Below are 19,529 nucleotides of genomic sequence, written 5' to 3'. Positions count from 1 at the left end.
AAAGGTTTTTCCCTGCAATATTAAATTTGTGAATCTAGTTTTAAATTGCAATTGTAAACTGGTTTTCCAGTCTCAAAGGCTTTTTATCTGTAAGTGCTCAACCCTCAGTTTTACACTGTGGTATGTATGGTAGTCCTGTTGGAGTATTTTTTTTTTATTAGGTAGTTTTCTAACACTGCTCAGAAAAAGTACCTATGTCAGAGACAGAGTCTACATGGTAAAAGACACAAAGAATAAATACAGCAGTTTGGAAACCTAAAAGGTTCAAAAGTCTGCATGATTTCCTTCTAAAAAAATTAATGAGCATTATATGAATGATTGGTTTACTTTTTAAAGAATTCTCACAGACTTAAGTCTTCTTAATATTTATTCCTAATACAGTTACTTTGAGAGACTATTTGGCTACACAGCAATGACACTCATTTTGCCACACAAGCATCCACTATTGGAATACTTGACTTACAGTATATTCCATCCATCAAATTACATTTTAAGGCAAAACCAGCAAGAAAGATGGCTTTTAACATGAAGGGATGAAAACATTTGGCTGTAGGTTAAAATGTAGCTAATCATTTGGTCTTTAACTTTAGCTAGAAAACAGACTGATGAAAAGTTGTTGATTTTAAATGTAGTATATACAAACACTAGCAAAAACCACACAGCTCTCAGAAAACAGAATTGAAAAGAGCAGTGGGGTAAGATTAATACAACTTATTTTGAGAAAAGAAACACCCTGATCTATTTGGAACAAATGAAAGACGAGTATCAGTCAAAACTGCAGTAGTCCAGAAGAGAAGTTTTGTTACAGGTCTTTTAGACCTTTGATGTGAGGGAGAGTAAAATGTAAAAGGTCAAAAACAGTTCCTGACAAAAAGGAACATCCAGACTTTACAAAAGATGGATACTTCAAGGGAGATTGAAGATGTGCTATCGCGCAGAAAAATGTGACTTTTGGATATAGCAAATTGAAGGATGTTAATGCACATACCACAGAATACATTCTCTGATCTCTGATATAACACACATGCCAACTAATTGTAGAAAACTGACTTCCAGTGTCCCAGCAAGCCTGAAACACTAAGTACTTAAAATCGTATTTTCAGATCTAGCAGCCTAAATACATGATATTATACAAACACACTGCAGCAGGGGGTGTGCTCCATTTTTATTCTGTGAAGAAACATAGAGGTTCTGAACCCAGAGCCCAGAACACTTTCCCAGTTCACAGAAAAGAGCTTATTTCTAAACAGAAGGATGAGTGCATGTGGGGGGGATGGAGAGGGGTGTAAAATACAATAAAACTCTCCTGCCCTGAATATACCACATAGAAATTTGTACATAGCAATTTCAGCACACCTGCATTACTGCAGGTAAAGTTGAGGGATCCAGAAGACACCTCTCAACCCCCCCAGACCACCCCCCAATTACCAAAACAAGTAGTTTAAAGCATCCAATTTAAAATCTGTCTTTATGAACAACTTTCACTCATTTTACTCCAAGAGGTAATTCCACAGGACGCACTCTGTTTATTCTGTTAGAGTGTGGGGGGACTAATATGCACCAGTTTGCTACCATAATGTTTAAGAAAGTCTTGCTAGAGTAGGTGCAACATATCAAAAATGTTGCTACCAGTTAAGAAAGGCAAGCAAAGGTGCTACACTAGCAATGTAGTCAGTGTCTTCTTCTGTCAATGTAACCGTGCTGGTACTGAAGTGTAACCTAGTCACTGTTGTCACCAAAAGATGACCCCACTGTAGAGTTGTAATGGCCCTCAGAAAACTTAAGGCCAGATAAGATACATAGATCATTACCATTCTTCTTTCCAACAAATTTAACACTTAAATAGAGAAAGGGGGGAAAAAAGTGTAGAAAAGCCTGTGTAGTTCAAGGGAATCCCACACACTCCTGTCTCTGAAATTATTCTGGAGCTATACAACATTAAAGAAAAAGTGAGACCATTCAAAAATTCTAATATATTAGAGGACGCTGAAAGTACCAAGACTTTCTAAACTACTTCAGAATGTTTATTACAAGATGTGCTACAAACATTTCAATTTGCCTCCCTAAGGCTGAACTGGCATTAATAAAACAACTTAAAAGCACACTAACACAGTAAGTTCCATGGCAAAGCAAATTCTGAGCAGGGAACACATGAACCATCTATAACTGTTAAGACAGAAGAAGATGCAGCACTGCAACAAAAGCGGGAAATGCAGCTATATTTGGCTGCTGCCAATAAATCAAGCATATTAGGACAATCTCTGCTTACTTCTTTTTAGAAGAAAGCCACCAACATTAGAGTTTAGTACAGTCCAGGCCCAGAATATGAGTATCATCCAGGTGTACAGTGAAAACATAAGTTAGAGACTCCTCTTGGTCTTCAACATAAATATACTTAACATCTACAACTTTAGGAATAATGTAAGAGGAGTCAGTCATCATTTTTACATATCTAACTAAAACATTTCAGAACGTTTTAGAAAGAAACTAATCAAAAATTTTAACAGCAAAAACAGCACTATGCATAGCTGCTGCAAAAAGTTTCATCAACAGTGCAAGTGTCTTGCCTTTCTCCTTCCCTCTGATAGTGCTAAGAATCGAACAGTTTTAAAAAGAGCGCTTGAGTAAGTACATAACTACCATGTTACTTATTTCCTATAATTAACTGAGGACTGGGGACAATACAAGATTCTATAAGTGGAATTTACTTCATGACAGCTGCTTGCACTATTTCAAAGCAAATTTAACCAGCAGATAGGTTAAAAAATTGTAAATTTCAAAGCAGTTTCCCACAACAGAAGCATGACAAAAACTGCAGTCTCAAGCAGCAAATGAAAAAAATATAACCCTCAGAATACATTCACTGGATCATAGGTTGGATTTTATTCACAGAAATAGATACTATATGTGATGTTAAAAAACACAGAAAGTAAAACTGTCCCATAATTACCTGGCAATTAAAAAAAAGCCACAAGATTAAGAAATCTTTACTAGGTCTTATGTAGCACATATGAAGTGTTTGCACCACTATAAACCTCAGCATAGCTATCAGGTGATGACAGTCTCAATCACTTTGGGAAAAATTTAAACTGTCTGAAACATACTGAAACTGTCCAGTCCCTAGTGTTTCACCAAAACCCTAAAAAGGTCATTTATTTACTATAAAAAGCTGCTCAGTAAGTTAACTAAAGACTAAGTATTCTGTGAGAGTCTATACCTGTTAAACTGCAATACATACACAAATTACCCAACCTTTATTTGATCACAAATGTCTGAACTTACATGTGTGTTCATTTGAATCAAAATGTGTCTTTAACTTTCATATTTATAACGTATCAGAACTTTTCTCACAAAATATTTCACCTCTCTAAACAGAGCACAACAACCACTATCAAGACAAATTTAAAATGGTTACTATTGAATTAATCACTGTTTTCCAAATCTAGCACAAAACCAGCCAACAACTAGTTCTCGCTTAAGAGTAGTTTCTCCAACACTCTTCTACTCTCTTACTAGAGACCTGTTGATATTAGGAATAGTCATGTCCTCCAATTACACCAGAATATCGTCTGTATTTAATATGCACTAAGAGTTGCACACAAACTTTTCAAAACTAATACGTCATTCACCGAGAATAAAAAAGGCAAAATCAAAATTTTGGAGATGATCCCAAGTAGAATCACATCTACTGCGCAAAGACCTGCTATTAAAATCTGGTGTTAATTGTCAAAGAACTTTTCAGAAAAAACAAAATAAAGACCCCAAAAACCAACAACAAGAAAACAACTCTTCCCTTTTCTTGCCAGTTGTTAACTGCATTGAACAAGAGCACGGGTACCTTCAGAAATGCCACCACTCACCAGACTGGCAGGAGGAGGCCTCCTCCATATCCCATAGTTTAATAGGATCTAATGTGAGTTCAAAGAAACTCCTGTGGGACAGGTAACAGAGTATTCTCATAGCAAAATGACACCAAATACTCACCTGCTTCGCAAGAATCATAAAAAGGCAGAACAGCCGTTTGTTACTTTCTCCCCCCTCCCAGTACAACCAGTTCATATTTGCTGGGGACTGGGTCACCTAAAATTTCCATGCTCTAGCTTGCCTTCCCAGCATCACCAAAGACCTTGGCAGGTCTGCAGAGAAGCCCCTTTTCTCTTCACAGCTCTTAAGTCTACAGGGGAATTTCAGACATTTTGGTCTCGCAGCAAAGAAACAGGAGATGCAAGATTAACTACGCTCCATATTGATTCTTAAGGCAAATAAGGTGAAATAAAATTTCATGTCTAAGAAGATAAGAGTCTCAATAAACCTTATGCCACAAGCATGGCATCTGGATTTTGGTTTTAGCTGTTTTTCCTAAAGCCAATGGTCTACTTGAATCAGAAAAGCAGTATTTTGATACACTTCTGCAAAAAGAAGAATGGAGGATTGTAAGAAGTAAATCATATAAGCAGACTGCACATAAGAAAGAGAAAAGAAAAATAGCAAGAGAAATAAATCTCTCGTTTCTAAACAAGCTCTAAAAGAATTCCGTACATGCAAAATAAAATGCAAAACCAAGAAACTTGTGCGTACACATGTAATTCAACAATAAAGTGTACAAAAGCATCGTCTTTAGCACTACTTCGTATTTCTGCAACTGGCATTATGCTTAGCAAGGAGCTCGGTAATCGCTACTATTGTGAAAGACACGAAAATGACAAACTGTTAAGTCCTATCTGCAGCTGATCAAAAGCACAATAAACTGAACAGCTTTGCTCTCAATCACTTCCAAAAAACCAGAAGGGCAAAAACATCCGAACACCCTCCCTATGCCATTAACGCAAATAGCTTCAAACGGAGCGAGAACAGGCGAAACAGACGGGCAGGAGAAAAGCAGGCTCGAGCTAACAGCAGCAAACGGGAGGAGGAGATATAAGCAAAAGAGGGGAGAAAAGGACAGTAATTGCGGCACCGAGAAGCGGGGAGGCTCTGGGGCCCCGAGACTGACCTGTGCCGTCGCTGGCGGACACGGAGAGCGCCGGTGAGGAGAGTTTAGGCCGCTTGGCTGAAGGCGGGCCCGGCTCCACCACATTCTCGGCCATTTTTAATTTTTTAGACAATCACTCGGAGCAGAAAGGAGGTGGGGGGTGAACCCCAAAACCTTCACGTTCTTCTGGGGCCCCGAGTCAGCTGAAGAACAATAATAAGGCCGAGAGCGAGGAGGAGGATCTGGCGGAGAAGGGGGGCCAAGTTCCCCTTTTTCGGCTCCTCGGGCTCTGGGAGGGCGACAGCGGAGAAGCTGGGAGAGGTGGGAGCTGGGGCGGGCGGGGGTGAGGCCTCTTCCCCCAGGCGAAAGGGCTGAACGAAGATGGGAAGAGCAAGTAAAGCCCCCGCCAAAAAAAAAAAAAAATTAAAAAATGGAGGCTGGTGAATATTTAAATATTTTTTAGTAAAATTAATCCCGGCTGTTGTGCTGGTGCTTCCGCGCCGCCGCCACCATCATCATCATCATCCTTCGGGGGGTCTCCTCCTCCTGCTGCCTCCTCACCGCCGCCATCAGCCTCTTCCTCCTCGGCGCCGTCCTCCTCCTCCTCATCGCCACAAGGAGGCGGGCGAAGGAGGGGAGAGGAGGAGGAAAAAAGAAAAAAAGATCACCGTCCTCTAGCAGCGGCTCCTTCCCCCTCCAACACCACCCTGCGAAAAAATACCCACCGCCAGCGACAGGGCTGGGGGGGAGGCGGCGGGGGGAGTGGCACGGCGTGCGCGGGGTCCCCAGCTCCACTCGCTTCTTCCTCGCCCGTCGCTAATGGCTGCAGAAAGGGGAGCTGTAAGGATGAGGAGGGTGAGGATAAGTCCCAGGAGTCTCCGCTTCACATCTTGTTGTGCAGGGAAGGAGGAGGGGTTGTTGTCCTGATGGAGGCAGCACCGATCGCGGGATGGGAAGGTGGGGGGCGGGTTTCAACACCCTTTCTGCCCCCCCTTTTTCTCTTCTTTCCCCTTCCTCTTTCTCTCGTTCGCAGTAGCAGGCTGCTGCCCCCCCCCTCCGGCGCAGGCAGAGGGGCCGATCCCACAGCAGCGGCAGGAGGAGGAGGAGGAGGAGGAGGAAGAAACCGGCCCCTCCCGCCCTCTCTGCCTACCTTCCCCCTTCCCGGGCGGCCGAGGATGGTGGCAGGGAGGGGGCTGCCTGTCCCAGCTCCCCCGGACCCACGGGCGATGCAGGGAGCGATAAGCGAGGGAGGAGACCCTCGGCCGTTGTTCGGGCGCGGTGGGGACTCTCCCTTCGCCTCTGCGAGGGTGGGGAAGGCAGCGAGGAGGTTGGAAGTCGGGGTGGGAGGGGAGGCCGCGCAGCGACCCCTCCAAGAAGAGGATCGGGAGGTAAAATTAAAATAATAAAACGGGAGAAAAATCACGGCGGGGAAGGCCGGGGGATTCGCCCCGGAATGGCCGGGCGGGGGAGGGGGTCCCCGGCGCTGCCCGGCGGGGGGGGCCGGGGCGGGACGGCGGCAGCGCGGGGGCCGAGCGCAGGCTCCCTACTGCCCCTGCCTGGCGCTCCGGAGGCGTGTGTGCGGAGCGGGCGAAGCGGGGGCGGAGGGCAGCGCGGGGAGAGAGAATTCCGGGAAAAGGAGAAGAGAGAAAAGGAAACAGAAAGAGAGGGAATAGCGAGGGGACGGGCAGGCTGGGGTTGGGGGGGGGGGGGGGGCGTCTGGATTCCTCGCTTCTCTCCCCGTCCCCTGTCCGAGCCCCTGGATCTCTGTGCGCTGCCCTCCCCCTGGCTCGCCCCGTCCGGCTCGGCCTCTCGCTCCCTTCTCCTCCCTCCGTCGCTCACACACAAACAAAATGGCGGCTGTTGTTCCTTCGCTCTCCCGAGCCCTCGGAGGGAAGCGGCGGTGGCGGCGGCGGCCGGAAATGAGCCAAGAGAACACGGGGGGCGGGGCCGGCACCGGGGGCGTGGTCAGCCCTGCGGGCGGGGACACGGCGGGGCGGGGCCCGGCGGCGCTAGCGCACACAATGGAACGCGGGCGCCGGCGGGGTGGGGGCAGCGGCACCGCCCCAGCCGCCGTCACGAGACCGCGTTTGTCCAATCAGCGCTCGTCTCTCTCCGGGCTCTTCCGCAAACTTCACTGGCCACGCCCCTTAAAGGCGAAGGGTTTTTCCCTTTAAAAAAAAAAAAAAAAGGGAGAGGAGAAAAAAAAAAAAAAAAAAAAAAAAAAGGCCTTCTTCCTGCCCCGCCCCACACGCCCTTATCTGTCGGCCCAAAAGTACGCGGCGTAGGCCCGGGGGAGCCTGGCCGGACCCTGTGGCCGCCCCGGTGTGCTGGACCACCTGGTGCCTGCTGCCCGGCCCGGTGGGCTGAGGCGCCGGGGGGAAGAGCGCGGGTCTTTCGCCGCCGCCCTCCTTCCTTCCCTCCCGGCCGCCGGCTCCCGGCCGGTTCCCCGCGGCGCCGGCGGGCGGGGCGCTCCTGCCGCCGGTCCCGGGCCGTGCTGCGCCACAGATATGGCAGCCCGGGCCGGCAGCACCCGGCCAGCGAGCAAAGGGCCTGGGGAGCGGGGCCCGCTCCCCGAGCGCCCCGAGGTGGGCGAGTGGATGTGCGAATCACACAATCGCAGAATAAATTAGATTAGAAAAGACCTCTGAGATCATCGAGTCCAACCCGTGACCCAACACCACCATGTCAGCCAGACCATGGCACTGAGTGCCACGTCCAGTCTTTCGTTAAACACCCCCAGGGCCTCCACCACCTCCCCGGCAGCTCCCAGTGCCTAACTGCCCTTTCTGTGAATAAATTCCTCCTCATCCGGGGGCGCTCTGTACTGCCCATCCCGGGGGTGCCCAGAGCTGCCTCAGGCTCCCGTCGGCGTTACAAAACAAACAAAAATCCCCAAACTCCACACTTTTACGCCAAAGGGTAAATAAGCGCCCAAGCCCCGCGCTCTCTGCCAGACCCCGGTGCCGGGGATGGCGCAGGGCACGGAATGAGGGATCGCAGTCCTGACAGCGCTCCCGCCCATCGGAGGGGCTGTCGCAGGCATAGGTGACACTGGCGCGGTGCTTCGCCAGCCCTCTCAGCCCCCGAGCCGTCCCTGAGGTTACGGGCCCGCCACAAATCTCTGAGGGCTCATCCGTGAGGAAATGCCCCATGCCGGCATTTCCCTTCGGTGCGCTTGGACTCCCTCGGGCCGCACACCATTACGAGACAGGAGTGGAAGGGAAATGCACGCACGTGCATGTTTTTGATGGAGAATCGGGGGGTGTTGATCCAACACCGGACATTTGCGAGGAGGACTTCCCTTGCCGCTCACCCTCAGGGCCGAGCTCTCTGCAATCCACGTAAGAGCCGCAGCAGGTATTTGGGAAGAGCCTAGACTAAACACAGAATCAATACTGCAGCCTACAAGAGGAGCCTACAGGCAGGAGGAGATTCGCAGCCCTGTAAGTTATTCACCAGCTCCCTCACATACTCCCACTCTTCAGCTCCCCTTGTTTGGGTTTTATTTTAAGCAAGATTGTTCTTGTCTCCCCCAGCACAAAAAAGAAAACACAAACCACTCCAAAAATGCCCAAAGATTGGATTAGCCTTCCTGAAAATTCTTGAATGCTTAGGCAGTATGCTAAGAGAGGGGGAGAGAGCCTTACAACGACAAATAAGCCTCAGGAAAATAATGTGTAAAGCAGAAAGTCTCAGAATTAAAGCTGTCAGGGCTAACAGCCTTAAACTTAACAGTGACACCTTAGAAACTATGTTAGTGCTTTTCACAGGTTTTTTGCCTTTTATTGCTTCTAAATTTCCCAAAATATTCCAGTTATAGAGGTTTTATATTACCTCGATTGTTTCATTGGTTGTGAAGCAATTTTTTAACACAGCTGAGATTAACTTTTTGGTCTCCTCAGACTTAGAAGCTGACTGAAATAAGTCAATATAAATTTGTCAGACTATCTGGAGACCCTTAGTCCACAGTTCAATAAGGAATTAGTGCTGGCTTTATAAAGATGCTGAAGTGCACATAAACACCTAAATTATTTTAGAAGTCAGGCCCTTACTAAACAACAAGTTTGGAGCAAAGAAAATGTTTCAAATAAGAATTTTGAGACACTTGCTCATATCTAGAGACTAGATCCTACCATTCAGTTCACCTGAAATTGTGCTGAAAACCAAAATAAAGTAATTTTTGTTTGTTTTTTGCATTTTTTGTTTGGTTGGTTTTTGTTGCAGCTTACTCTCTGGTCTGGCTACCAGTCTGTCTATCCTTGAAAAGGGTTCAGGGATGCATACCTGAGCTGTGGAAAACTTAAACTCTTAGATAAATGTTACCAAACCAACATATGTCTTCTGAATATTAATTATATATATATATGTGATTAACTGATACTTTAGTAAGGCTGTAGTTCTGCCTTGCAAGCTTCCTACCCAGTAGAATATCTTAGTTCTTTAGACATTAAAAGTCATATTCATTTGGCTTTCCATATTAGAGATTTAAATACAAGCTGAAGTATATGGAAAATAAATAGAAAATAATGTTATTTGTGGTTTTTTTTTCTAAAAAAGAAAGCATCAAAAATAAAAGGAGGAGGAAGAAAAGGAAAAGCCAGGAAAATAGGGTTATGATAAATCAAATATATATATATATAAACAATGACAAAAAAACTCTTCAATGTCTGTTAAGTTTTCTGAAATCACTGCGGTTTTCTTAGTACATGCACACAATCCATAATAGATAACATTACTAGAAAGCAATAACAGAACCTAAAGCATATTAAGAAGTAAATGCATAAAGCTATACAAATAAAGCCAGGAGGATATTATAATATTAAAAGTAAAACACACCAAAATTATTCCAAAAACTTTTCCTCTTTGCTTCAGTTTTCCCATTCTTACAGCAAGGATAGTAATATTTATTCCTTGAAAATACTACCTAGAAGAATTGATTAGCTCATTATTGTCAGTAATTACAGTAGTCGTTATGTACTTTAAGATAGCTGGATGAAAGGACCATAAGTCCAGTTAAATGAGAATCTGCTCAGGAAAGCAATAAGAGAGGAATGCAGAGCCTTGAAGTTTTATCATGGGATCTTGTTTGGCCTTAGCTGGTAGTTACTGAAATTTGTAAGCATGCCCAGCCGCTTTGAGGGCTACAAAGAACAAGATAAGATTCCTTTGTACTGAAAAGGTCAATGTGATGCCCAGAGCTCAGCAGCCCAGCTTCAGTGAGATGAGGGGCAGAGGAATAATCATCTCCCTCGGCCCAGAGGGAGCTGGGACTGTGGCCTTCCCCTTACAGCTGCTGGATAGAGAAGCAGTGTAAGATCTCAAAGTCACCCAGCCAGCCTCCCCTGCTCCCTAATGCTGCTCAGGAAATCATTTATACCAAATGAAACTTCCCTGCTTCCCCTCAGCAGGATTTGTCCCACAGCCCTGTGGCCCTTCGAGTGTCTCTGAAAGATGTGGACTCTTGGAATGGAAAGCAGGAGCCAGGTACAGGGCACTCCCATTCTCTCAGTCCTGTTTCTGCTTGCGATTTCCAGCTCTATTATCTTTTTTCCCTGAGCTTTCCAGGGCTGCTGTTCATGTCTGGCAGGTAACTTCTGTTCCCTAGCTACCTCCTGCCACTGCAGCACTGCTCACACAGCAGCTGGGGACGGAGGAGGAATGACCCCCTTCTTTGTACCAGCGAGGAGATCTGTGCATGGAGGGTCCTTCCTGGCACAGGTCAGAGGGATGAGGAAATTGTTTAAGGCTGCAATTTTTGCAAGTGATGCCAGGGTGCAGTTATATTTCTGGAAAGCAAGAGCCAGCTGTGCCAGAGCAGAGAACATTGCTCAGCGCAGTGTCAACATTAAAACCCAGCAGCATTTTGATATGAGACAAATTTTATTAAAACCATAAGAAGCAACCATCCAATCGTTGGTTTTTTCTTGCTTTTAGCGTATACAAAAAAGAAAGGGTTGGCGTTCTGACAGCAAGCAAAATGCTTTCAGTCCTCAGTCTCAGAAACACAGGCATCCTTGGTCACACAGTTTTCAATAGCTGCAAACACAGAGTTATGTTGCTAAATGTTAAGGGCTCAGCTGTTTACCAGAAGAATGTTTCCTCCCTGGAACACATGGTTTTGCTTAAAAGAAGTTCTCCCAAAAACCCCACTTTATTTAATTAGCAAATGCAACATTATAGTTCTAACAAACATGCCATGCTGTCTTCCCTTACAAGAGCAAAATAAGAAAAGAAGACAAAAATTGACCTCTCAATTTAGGAGAGGGGCAGAAGTACATTCTGCCTAGGAAATATTGCAGCTTTGAGGTCTGGTGATCTAGAGCCAAATCTCGTGCTTGAAATGTATGGTACTTCGTGTGTCGTTTCCATGTCCTGGTTTATGCTGAAAGCACAAATGTGGATCAGAGTGAGAGCCTTGCATGCTCTCCTAGCTTTTACCAAGGGCTGGTCAAATCTCTGCCTCTCACTTCCCAGGCTCAGCTCTCCCCTTTGTAAGGGGGAGGTGATCCTACTCCTCCTTACAGAAAGCACATTCAAATCATTAAATAAAAATGTACTAATCTTGTAGCTTCTAAATGAAATTACACTGAAATTAATTGCATTTACATCAGCAGTTGATTTATCCCAGAGTATTTCCAGGATGCAAGCAAGAGCTTCTAGAATTAAAGTATTATATTTTTAATAAAGGGCCCTTGAACTTGCCACATGCTTTGAGCTTGTGTAGAGTGAAATGATGGCAAATTTCTGAACATCTCAGTCAGCTCAGCAAAGTATTTACAATTATCTGCTAAAAATGATCGTTGTGAGACAGAGCTTAAACTAACATGGGAAATCTGTGCTGAAAGAATTACAGATATTGTAACAACCCAAAGGAAGCATACTGTTCACATTCCTCTTATTTCTTTTGACTCTTGTATCCAATGGAAAAGTTCTTGATAAGCTTTATTGCACTGCAGAGGGTATAAACAATGCACTTTGAAATCTGCTGAGTTTTAACCCAAAACTTTTCTTTTCATTTGTTTCCTGAATTGTCCCACAGACACAAATCCATAGCACACATGTGTTTATAAAGAACAGAATACATTTATTACTGCCATGCAATCCCTTCCTTTCATGTTTTTTTTTTCTCCTCTGTATTTCTTAATTTTTTTAATTTGCTACAACATTCTTCTATATGCTGATCTGCAATGTGGTGTTTGATGTCTGCAATCAAAATGCAAAGAGAGGGGAAAAGTAATGTTTTTTCCCCAGCTGTAAAAGTTTTTATGTTTCAAGATTTAAAGTGATTTCTTCAATGGGGTCAAGCAGAAATTTGCTCTGTGACAGGGAAATGTACTGAATCAAGAGGTTTTTAGTAGAGAGGGTATTGCCCTTCTGACAGAGCTAATGGGACCCTGTTGTTCACAGGATAATACACTTACTTAACACAAACTGAGCTGGTTTTGCAGCTGCCATGGAAGAAAAAAATTCCACAGAAAATATAGGTCTGGTTGGGTTTTTTTCTTTTTTCTTTTTCTGCTTTTCTCTAAAATGATCTTGTACATTCTTGGCTTTTTGGAATGAATTCTTTCCTTCTACATGCAAGTAGAAGTCAATTATTAACTACAAACACCAGAATACAATTGATTCTAATGCAACCACTGTGTGTAAAACAATATGGTTAATCTTCAGTTCCCTACCTTCCTAATTTATACAGACTTGTCACTTCTCTTCCCAAAAGTTTCCTTGTGAACCCTCACATTTCATTACCTATGAGGTTTTTTTATTTTGGTCTCCTATAGCAAGGGATGCTGACACCAGGCGACCTGCGCCATTCAGTTCTCATTCCCTGCCTGTCCCTCATGTGAGGCCTGGAAGCCTCAGAGAAGGGAGGATCACCCCTGATGGTGCACTGCTGCTAAAAGGCTAAGAATGCAGAAGGTGTGGCAGCACCCCAGCAGCACACTTCTTCTCCTTGTGCTCCTACATTGCCTCAAGCCCTGGAAAGATCATTTTAGCAGAGCAGAGCTTTGTGGGCTGATTTGTGATACTTACTGCAACCTCTTTTGCCATCTCAGGTGCCTTCTCGTTGATTGCAGGACAGACATGGGAGAAGGGTGCCACGGGATGCTCCAGATTCAGTGCATGGACGTGGTCACAAACCACACCAGTGGCGTGTCAGGGAAACGCCAGTCACCCAGTCCAGCACAGGTACCATAATAAAGGTGCAATCACCTGGGATTAAAACTAAAACCTTTTGAGATGGCTGGGCTGGTTATCATTTCATACACCAACAAGCTCCAATGGGAAAGGAAGGTCGAGGTAGTCGTGATATTCTGTCAGCAAGGACTTGTTTATCATTCTTTAGAAATGAAGAAACATTTAAGTAGCTTTCAGGGGAGGGTAGAGAGCTTTTTTAGTGGTCAGAAAAGTAACGATTTCAAGGTTGATGTTACTCCTCTGTCCTCAGTGTTTCTGTGACTGCAACTTTGTTGCTAATTAAGAATCAGCTTCAAGAAAGCAAAACACAAAGCTGGAGGCGCACAATCAGCATCACAGAAGGCCAGAAACATTGATTCTTTCACCATGTGATAAATAAGCATTTTGTGCAGATGTTCGGTCCCCGTATGAAGGGGCTTGGCCATGGGCATTCTGCACGGTGCTGCTAGGCCAAGCACCAAGCCCAGGAGAAGCTTCTCTGGGTGACCAGGACACTGAGCTCCCCTGGACAGAGAAAATTCTTTTGTCTTAGCAGGACAAAAAAGTGTTGTAACATCAACCACACAAAAAATCCCATTTGCTGCTGCTGCTGCTGCCCTGCACAGTGAGCATGGGCCCCATGTTTGGGAATGGACAAGAGGAGACTTTGCCTGGCCATGCTGGATGTGCTCCTAGCATGCCTGCTGCCTGCCTCCCCTGTGACATCCTGGGGATGATGTCCCAAACAACTGCTCTGGCAAAAAGGACACTGCTGCTGGACAAGAGGAGATGCAAAAGTTACAACACTGGAGTGAGAAGCATAGTGGAAAGTCTGGCAGCTGGATGTGTCAGTTGTCTTGGCAGCTGTGCAGGGTTTTTTCTTGTTTATTCTGCTAGATGTAGGCATCTGAGTTCCTGCTGAAAAGGAACAGGGGTGTTCAAAGCCTCTTGTGATTTTGCAATTTGCTGGTTCATATGTCTTCCTATCTGTGCCACTTACAGATACATATGGATAAATGTATATGTATATTTATATACCTCAGAGGTATCAGAATTAAATGTGTTTTGTTTTGAATATTCAAGCCATTCCAGCATAGTTAGCTCCTGCAAGAAAATTCTTTAAAAATTATTTTCACCACAGTGAGCATCTTCCAAAGAGGAGTGCATCAGCTTCCAGAAGGTGAGACGTGTAGAAGATTCCCTGTTGCCATGCGAAGGAACCGAGCCAAGGACTAACAACAGTGGTCTGACTCTACAATATGAAGGGGGAGCACGTCTGTGCTTGCACAGAAGTATCCCACATCAGTGCAAAACAGGCCTGTGGATTCCTCCATCCCTCCTGGGTATTTCAATTAAAAGCTGAGAAGGAAGTCCAAGAAAATGCCTAAAATGGCTTGAGTCCTTCCTCACGATCTGGAAATGGAAGTCTGCGGTGACTAACTCCAGCCCAGCCACCAAACCCCTCCCTCCCCGACTCTGCATTGCTCTGTTCATTCCCAGCTCCTCTCCAGCGTTTGCAAACAGTCGGCAGTGGAAACAGTGAAGCAGCCTGGCTTTGAACGCCAGCACCACACGAGTGGTATGCGACTGCAGCAGGGACCGTCCCCAGCCCATCCCCGTGCCTAACCTAGGAAAAAGTGGTTAAAATCTGATGGGGGCAAGGCTTGATTATAAGCAGAAGAATGACTTTAAAAGAGGCTGCTGCCACGCCTGCAAACAAAGCCCGATTAAATCCTTCCATGGGCTTAAACTGGCTTCAAAACAGACCTCTAGCAGCTTCTCCAGTTTAAATAAAAATTAAAATTCTTATTTATAATTTCTAAGCCAGTTCAGATGATGTCTCCTGATTTTATCACAAAGCTAACGGCAATATTTGTAAAGAACAAAAATAGCTAACTGAATGGTAAGGAAAGCTGCATCCCTTACCCACTCAGAGTTGGTAATATGAGCTTATGAGCTTTTTCTTTTTTTTTTTTCCCTTCTTCTTCTTCTGCTCATTCTACTGTGGTTATGCATTTGACCTGAATTTGAAAGCATCAAGCCTGAAAAGAGTTGCCTGGGCACTGGGAGCAGAGGGAACTCATACTCTGATGCTGGGTTACTTCATGGGCACCAGCCCACTTTCTTCTCTGTTCACTCACATTGTGCGACAAGCATGAAGTCTCAGCTCTTCTGCTCAAATTTTAACCATCTAGGTGCAAATACTGAGTGATTTTGTGTGATTTCAGCTGTTCATTTCCTTCCACCACCCATTCACCTCACATAAAAGTCCATTGAGACTTGTTTTTTGTGTGTTACCTATCCCACAGGAGTGTGTCAAGAACTGTGACAATACAAAAAATAAAGAACAGTATGGGATGCTTTTCACCACAGTTCTGTATTGTTCAAAATCTTACAGTTCAAAATCTTACTTTCTCTTTCAGTGTAATTCAGTCACATCTTTTTCCCTAAGAACTTAAAGAGTGAGAGCTTTCTGTGCTCATGAGTAAAGGCTAAGGGAGGATAAATAATCCACTGTGGGCCCCAGGATGCCCTATCCGCTCCTCTTTGGTTGTGAACCATGGAGAAAGACATCCTTGAAATGTTTGACTGCTTCTGAGACAAAGCCCTCCTTACCCTTCATTCAGCAATGCAGCAAGATCTTTGGGAGACCAAACGTGCCTGGAGATGAGTTTGTTTACAGGGTGTATGAGGTGCTGGCTGGAGAGATGCAGAGCTGAGCTCCTAGCATATGCCCTACCCAAATTTACTCCTGCCCTCAGGTTGTGACCTCAGTGACTATTTAATAGTGTAAACCTACCTTATATATTCCCTGCAGAGGTGATTAAAAAGGATGATCACATGAAGGAACACCTGAGCAAGGATATCACTAGATTAATTCATTATTTCTGCTAAGCTAATTAAGTGTTAAGGCAGATCAATTAAGTGATCACATCAAGATCATGGCTAAGATCAAATCAATAAATCAGTAGATTCAAATGGTTGACCAACAGGTTGTATATCTCTCAAAGTGACTTGTGAGTTGCCACTGAAGGAATTACTTAGATTTTAATCTCGTCTAGGAAGATTTCAAGGAGGAGGCAGAGTCTTTTCAGGCTAAAACCCCAGTGAGCTTTCCAGCAGTGAAGAACATAGGCCTTTGAAAGATGTAAGGATATTGAAGGAGATAGCTCTCCTGCTTCGAAGGGGGATATCCAGTCTTCTTTGGATTTTTTGCCAAGCTGTATGACCCAGGTCATATGGTAATCTTGTTTTCTCTGTGTTTGGGGATGTAACGTGACAGGCAGCACCACGGTAACTTTGCTTTAACACGTCTTTCTTAAACCTTAATTTTACTTTAAAATGTATTAACGTTTATTGTCTATATATACCCTGTTTCACAAGTGGCCCAGTTTTTCTCCACTGCCAAAGCAGAAGGGGTGGTTAGGTAAGCCTGGCTACTTCTGAATAATCTTGTTTTCAGCTTCAAAACCTGCCATCTTGACTAATTTACTACTTTGTTTTGGTATTCCTCCAAGGGTATTTTTCACACAAGCACACCTGGTCACCCATTCATACCAAGAGAAAACCAAGAAGAGATGGAATTGATTAATTAAAACAAAGGTAAAAACAAACTGTGTAGTTTCATCATTCCTTGGAGGATTTAATTCACATCCATATTTCTTCATTAGGCCAAACACAGCACTGAAGGCTTCCTCTGGGCGCACAGCGTGGAGCTTGACGTGGCCCCAGAGCAGGCTGCAGCCTGCCCAGCCCCGTGAGAGCCTTCCCTCAAGTCTAGCTCGTCTTCCTCTGTGTGCGTTATCCAGACCAAGGCAGCATGTTCATGTTTTTATTTTGGGTAGTGGATGATACAAAAAAAAAATCATGTTTCTCTTATCATTATCATTTCTACAGGTATAACTTCTACTTAAATCATCCTTGGCTTCACACTGTAGGGCTGTCAGGCCAGTTGTGAACCCTGGTTCTTTGGATGGTATCTGTCATCCAGGACCCTCATAACCTGTGTCAGGAAGTCCCACCAGCAAGTGACCTTTAATTTTGCCTTATCAGTTTTGATAATATATCTGTAATACAAAATGCAGTTGTGTAGGAGGAAGCCTCGCCAGTAAAGTGGAATTTTGTCTTGCAGCAGAGGTAGAAGGAGTATCACATGCTGTCAGTGGAAATCTCCCAAGTCTCAGAAAAATACCTGGTGTCCTGCTTAGCACATCATTCTCCTTGGTACAGTTTCCTTGTGCTAGTTGCTCCTACAGTTAAAATATTGTGAATTTCTTAAGGGAAAAGAATTGGGATGCTGACTTGGGGGAATTTTTTCCCTTACTCTCATGGCTTCTATCTAAACCTACAAAACACTCTTAAATTAATTACAATTTGACAATTAAAGTTTTCTCAGTATTGACTCTACTTTGGGTATATTCTCATTCCACAATGTCCAGTCCAAACAAGGGTCAAAATGTATTTGAATTCCCAGTTCATGGAGGCCCCAGGCTTGCTGGTAATGTGGTGGAAGACTTTTCACATTTCTTTGTCACCAATGTGAGTTATAGCATGCCTGAGGCAATATGTGGGCCTTAAAAATAAAAAATTAAAATGTAAAATAAAGGATGCTCTGGTTCTGCTTTTGCAGAGACAGCACAAATCATGGGGTGAGCTCTGCATAGTGCTCTGGTAGAAAGTAATTTCCTGATTTAGGGTGATATGTAGCTAAGGATTTTGACTGATCTCATCTATATGTATATTCAGTCTTTCCGAGATGCTATTAGTAAGCACAGCTGAAATTTGAATATCTTCTTTTGTTTTATAAAGCCTCTTCTGTATTATTTTTATGGAGAGTTATCTTTGTTACTTGCAACTTGACACAGCTTTGGGTCATCAGCAGGTTTAATCAACCTGATCTTTCAGGCAAATAATTTACATGAAAACCATGTACAGGGCTGTGACCAGGACAGATCCTGGTTCACTCTCACTTGGTCCACCCTTTCATTTGGAAAATAAATCACCTTTAAAGTCCAGAATAGCACAGGGCTTTGCCACTAGGCCTCCACTAATTTTATCAAGTGTGTTTTTCTGCCTGTTTTAGCAGGACATTGCATGAGACTGGGCCACAGCCTGTCCCGAGCTGCGCTCCTTCACCTCTGGAGCTTCTGCTGTTAGTCTGCTTTGGGAGGAAAGCTGGTTGGTGTGGTATGGCTTGGTCTCGACTAATTCAAGTTGGCTCCTTCTCATCTCTTTGTCATCTCATGGATGTTTACAAATAAATTCATTATTTGTTCTAAAGAGTTTCAGCTAGGCTGACTGGTCTATGATTCCCTTGGCTTCTCTTGTCTTGCCTTTTCTCTTCATAGGAACTTCTTTGGCCTCTTTAAACTTGGGGGGTCTTGGTGTATCCAGGACTAATTCCCCAAAATAACCCCTACTGTCAGTTACTGCTGGGTGAAATTGCTCCTGCACAATGAAATCAAATAATTTACCTCATCTGTGTGCTCCCTAACCACTGTTTTCTTTCAGGACTGCATCTCATTCCCTTTCTTGGGAATGAAGTGCCTATTCAGCAGCAATATATTCACCGTAGGCTGATAATAAAAAAAAAGTACTAAGGACTTTGACTCTACTGAAAATATTTATCAATAGCTTTTGCTATTTATTGGGTAGCAGAGCAACCCTTTCCCTCACTCATCTTGTTTTTACTATATGAGATTAAGTCTTCTGTGAACACTGGCCCATGCTGGAGTCAGAAGTGTTCGGTGCTCTTTTTTAATGAGAACATGATGGGGAAGATCTTTTGGAGCCACGTTGGTTGATTTCTAGCCCCTGTTGGTTTTAATTTTTTTTATTTTTCTGAAGTTCTTCAGGGCTCAGTCTCAAATAGAAATTTGGGCTGCTAAAGACACTGAGATCACCTCCTATCCCCACTGCTTGAGATAAGCCCTGACTACTCAATCGCTGTCCTAAGGCCATGTTTCTGAAGATCTCTTCCCAAGATCCCAAGCTCTCCAAATCTGCTCAGTGATTCTTTTGGCAAGGGGGCCAGCAGGAAGGACTCTGTCTGCACAGCCTCCCACCTGTCTCCTTGAAGGGACATCCTCCCTTTGAAGGACAGCTCCCAACGTCCCTTTTGGGATGCTCCTGTTTCTCCTAGTGTGGTGGAGGCTGCTGATGCCCCTGAAGGCTGAGGCTCCCCTGCGTCCTTTTGGAAGTCGTGTCGCTATGGCAACTGTGTGCAGCTTTATGATCTGTTTGTTGTCCACCTCTCTCAATCAGAAAAGCTTTTGGAGCTTTTATATTTTCAGTGATTTTCATTCAAATTCACTAGTGGGTGGTTTTGAATTCAAGAGAGAAATGGTACACTGTGAGGAAAAACTTCCAGAAACTTATG

The 19,529-nt window shown here is 44.4% G+C and overlaps 2 protein-coding genes and 1 long non-coding RNA gene across 7 annotated transcripts in view; 2 read left to right on the top strand and 1 right to left on the bottom strand.

The window, feature by feature from the left end:
- The window catches only part of EP300 (E1A binding protein p300), a 61,153-nt gene extending 54,236 nt beyond the window's left edge, over positions 1–6,917 (bottom strand). Inside the window, exons 1-3 of one of the 5 annotated variants that reach the window (XM_068191373.1) lie at positions 6,812–6,917; positions 5,698–5,810; positions 4,994–5,576 (exon numbers count right to left, since the gene is read on the bottom strand). In XM_068191373.1, coding sequence (XP_068047474.1) covers positions 4,994–5,087 — 94 coding nt within the window. In that variant the 5' untranslated portion in view covers positions 5,088–5,576; positions 5,698–5,810; positions 6,812–6,917. Of the gene's footprint in view, positions 1–4,993; positions 5,811–6,122; positions 6,261–6,811 lie in introns of those variants that run through there. The other 4 variants (XM_068191374.1, XM_068191372.1, XM_068191371.1 and 1 more) reach the window with 4 other exon arrangements.
- LOC137474629 (uncharacterized) lies at positions 6,222–18,430 on the top strand. Its single transcript, XR_010999438.1, has 2 exons — positions 6,222–6,360; positions 14,292–18,430. It is a non-coding gene; the product is annotated as an uncharacterized lncRNA (long non-coding RNA).
- Positions 6,426–19,529, top strand: part of LOC137473520 (collagen alpha-1(I) chain-like) — a 30,712-nt gene continuing 17,608 nt past the window's right edge. Inside the window, exon 1 of the mRNA XM_068189268.1 lies at positions 6,426–8,415. Within this exon, the coding sequence (XP_068045369.1) occupies positions 6,426–7,607 (1,182 nt within the window). The 3' untranslated portion in view covers positions 7,608–8,415. The remainder of the gene's footprint in view (positions 8,416–19,529) is intronic.

Source organism: Anomalospiza imberbis, chromosome 5, assembly GCF_031753505.1.
Source record: "Anomalospiza imberbis isolate Cuckoo-Finch-1a 21T00152 chromosome 5, ASM3175350v1, whole genome shotgun sequence".
Taxonomy (NCBI): Eukaryota; Metazoa; Chordata; class Aves; order Passeriformes; family Viduidae; genus Anomalospiza; species Anomalospiza imberbis.
Note: the sequence above shows the minus strand (reverse complement) of the source record. Positions and strands in the feature narration are given on the sequence as shown.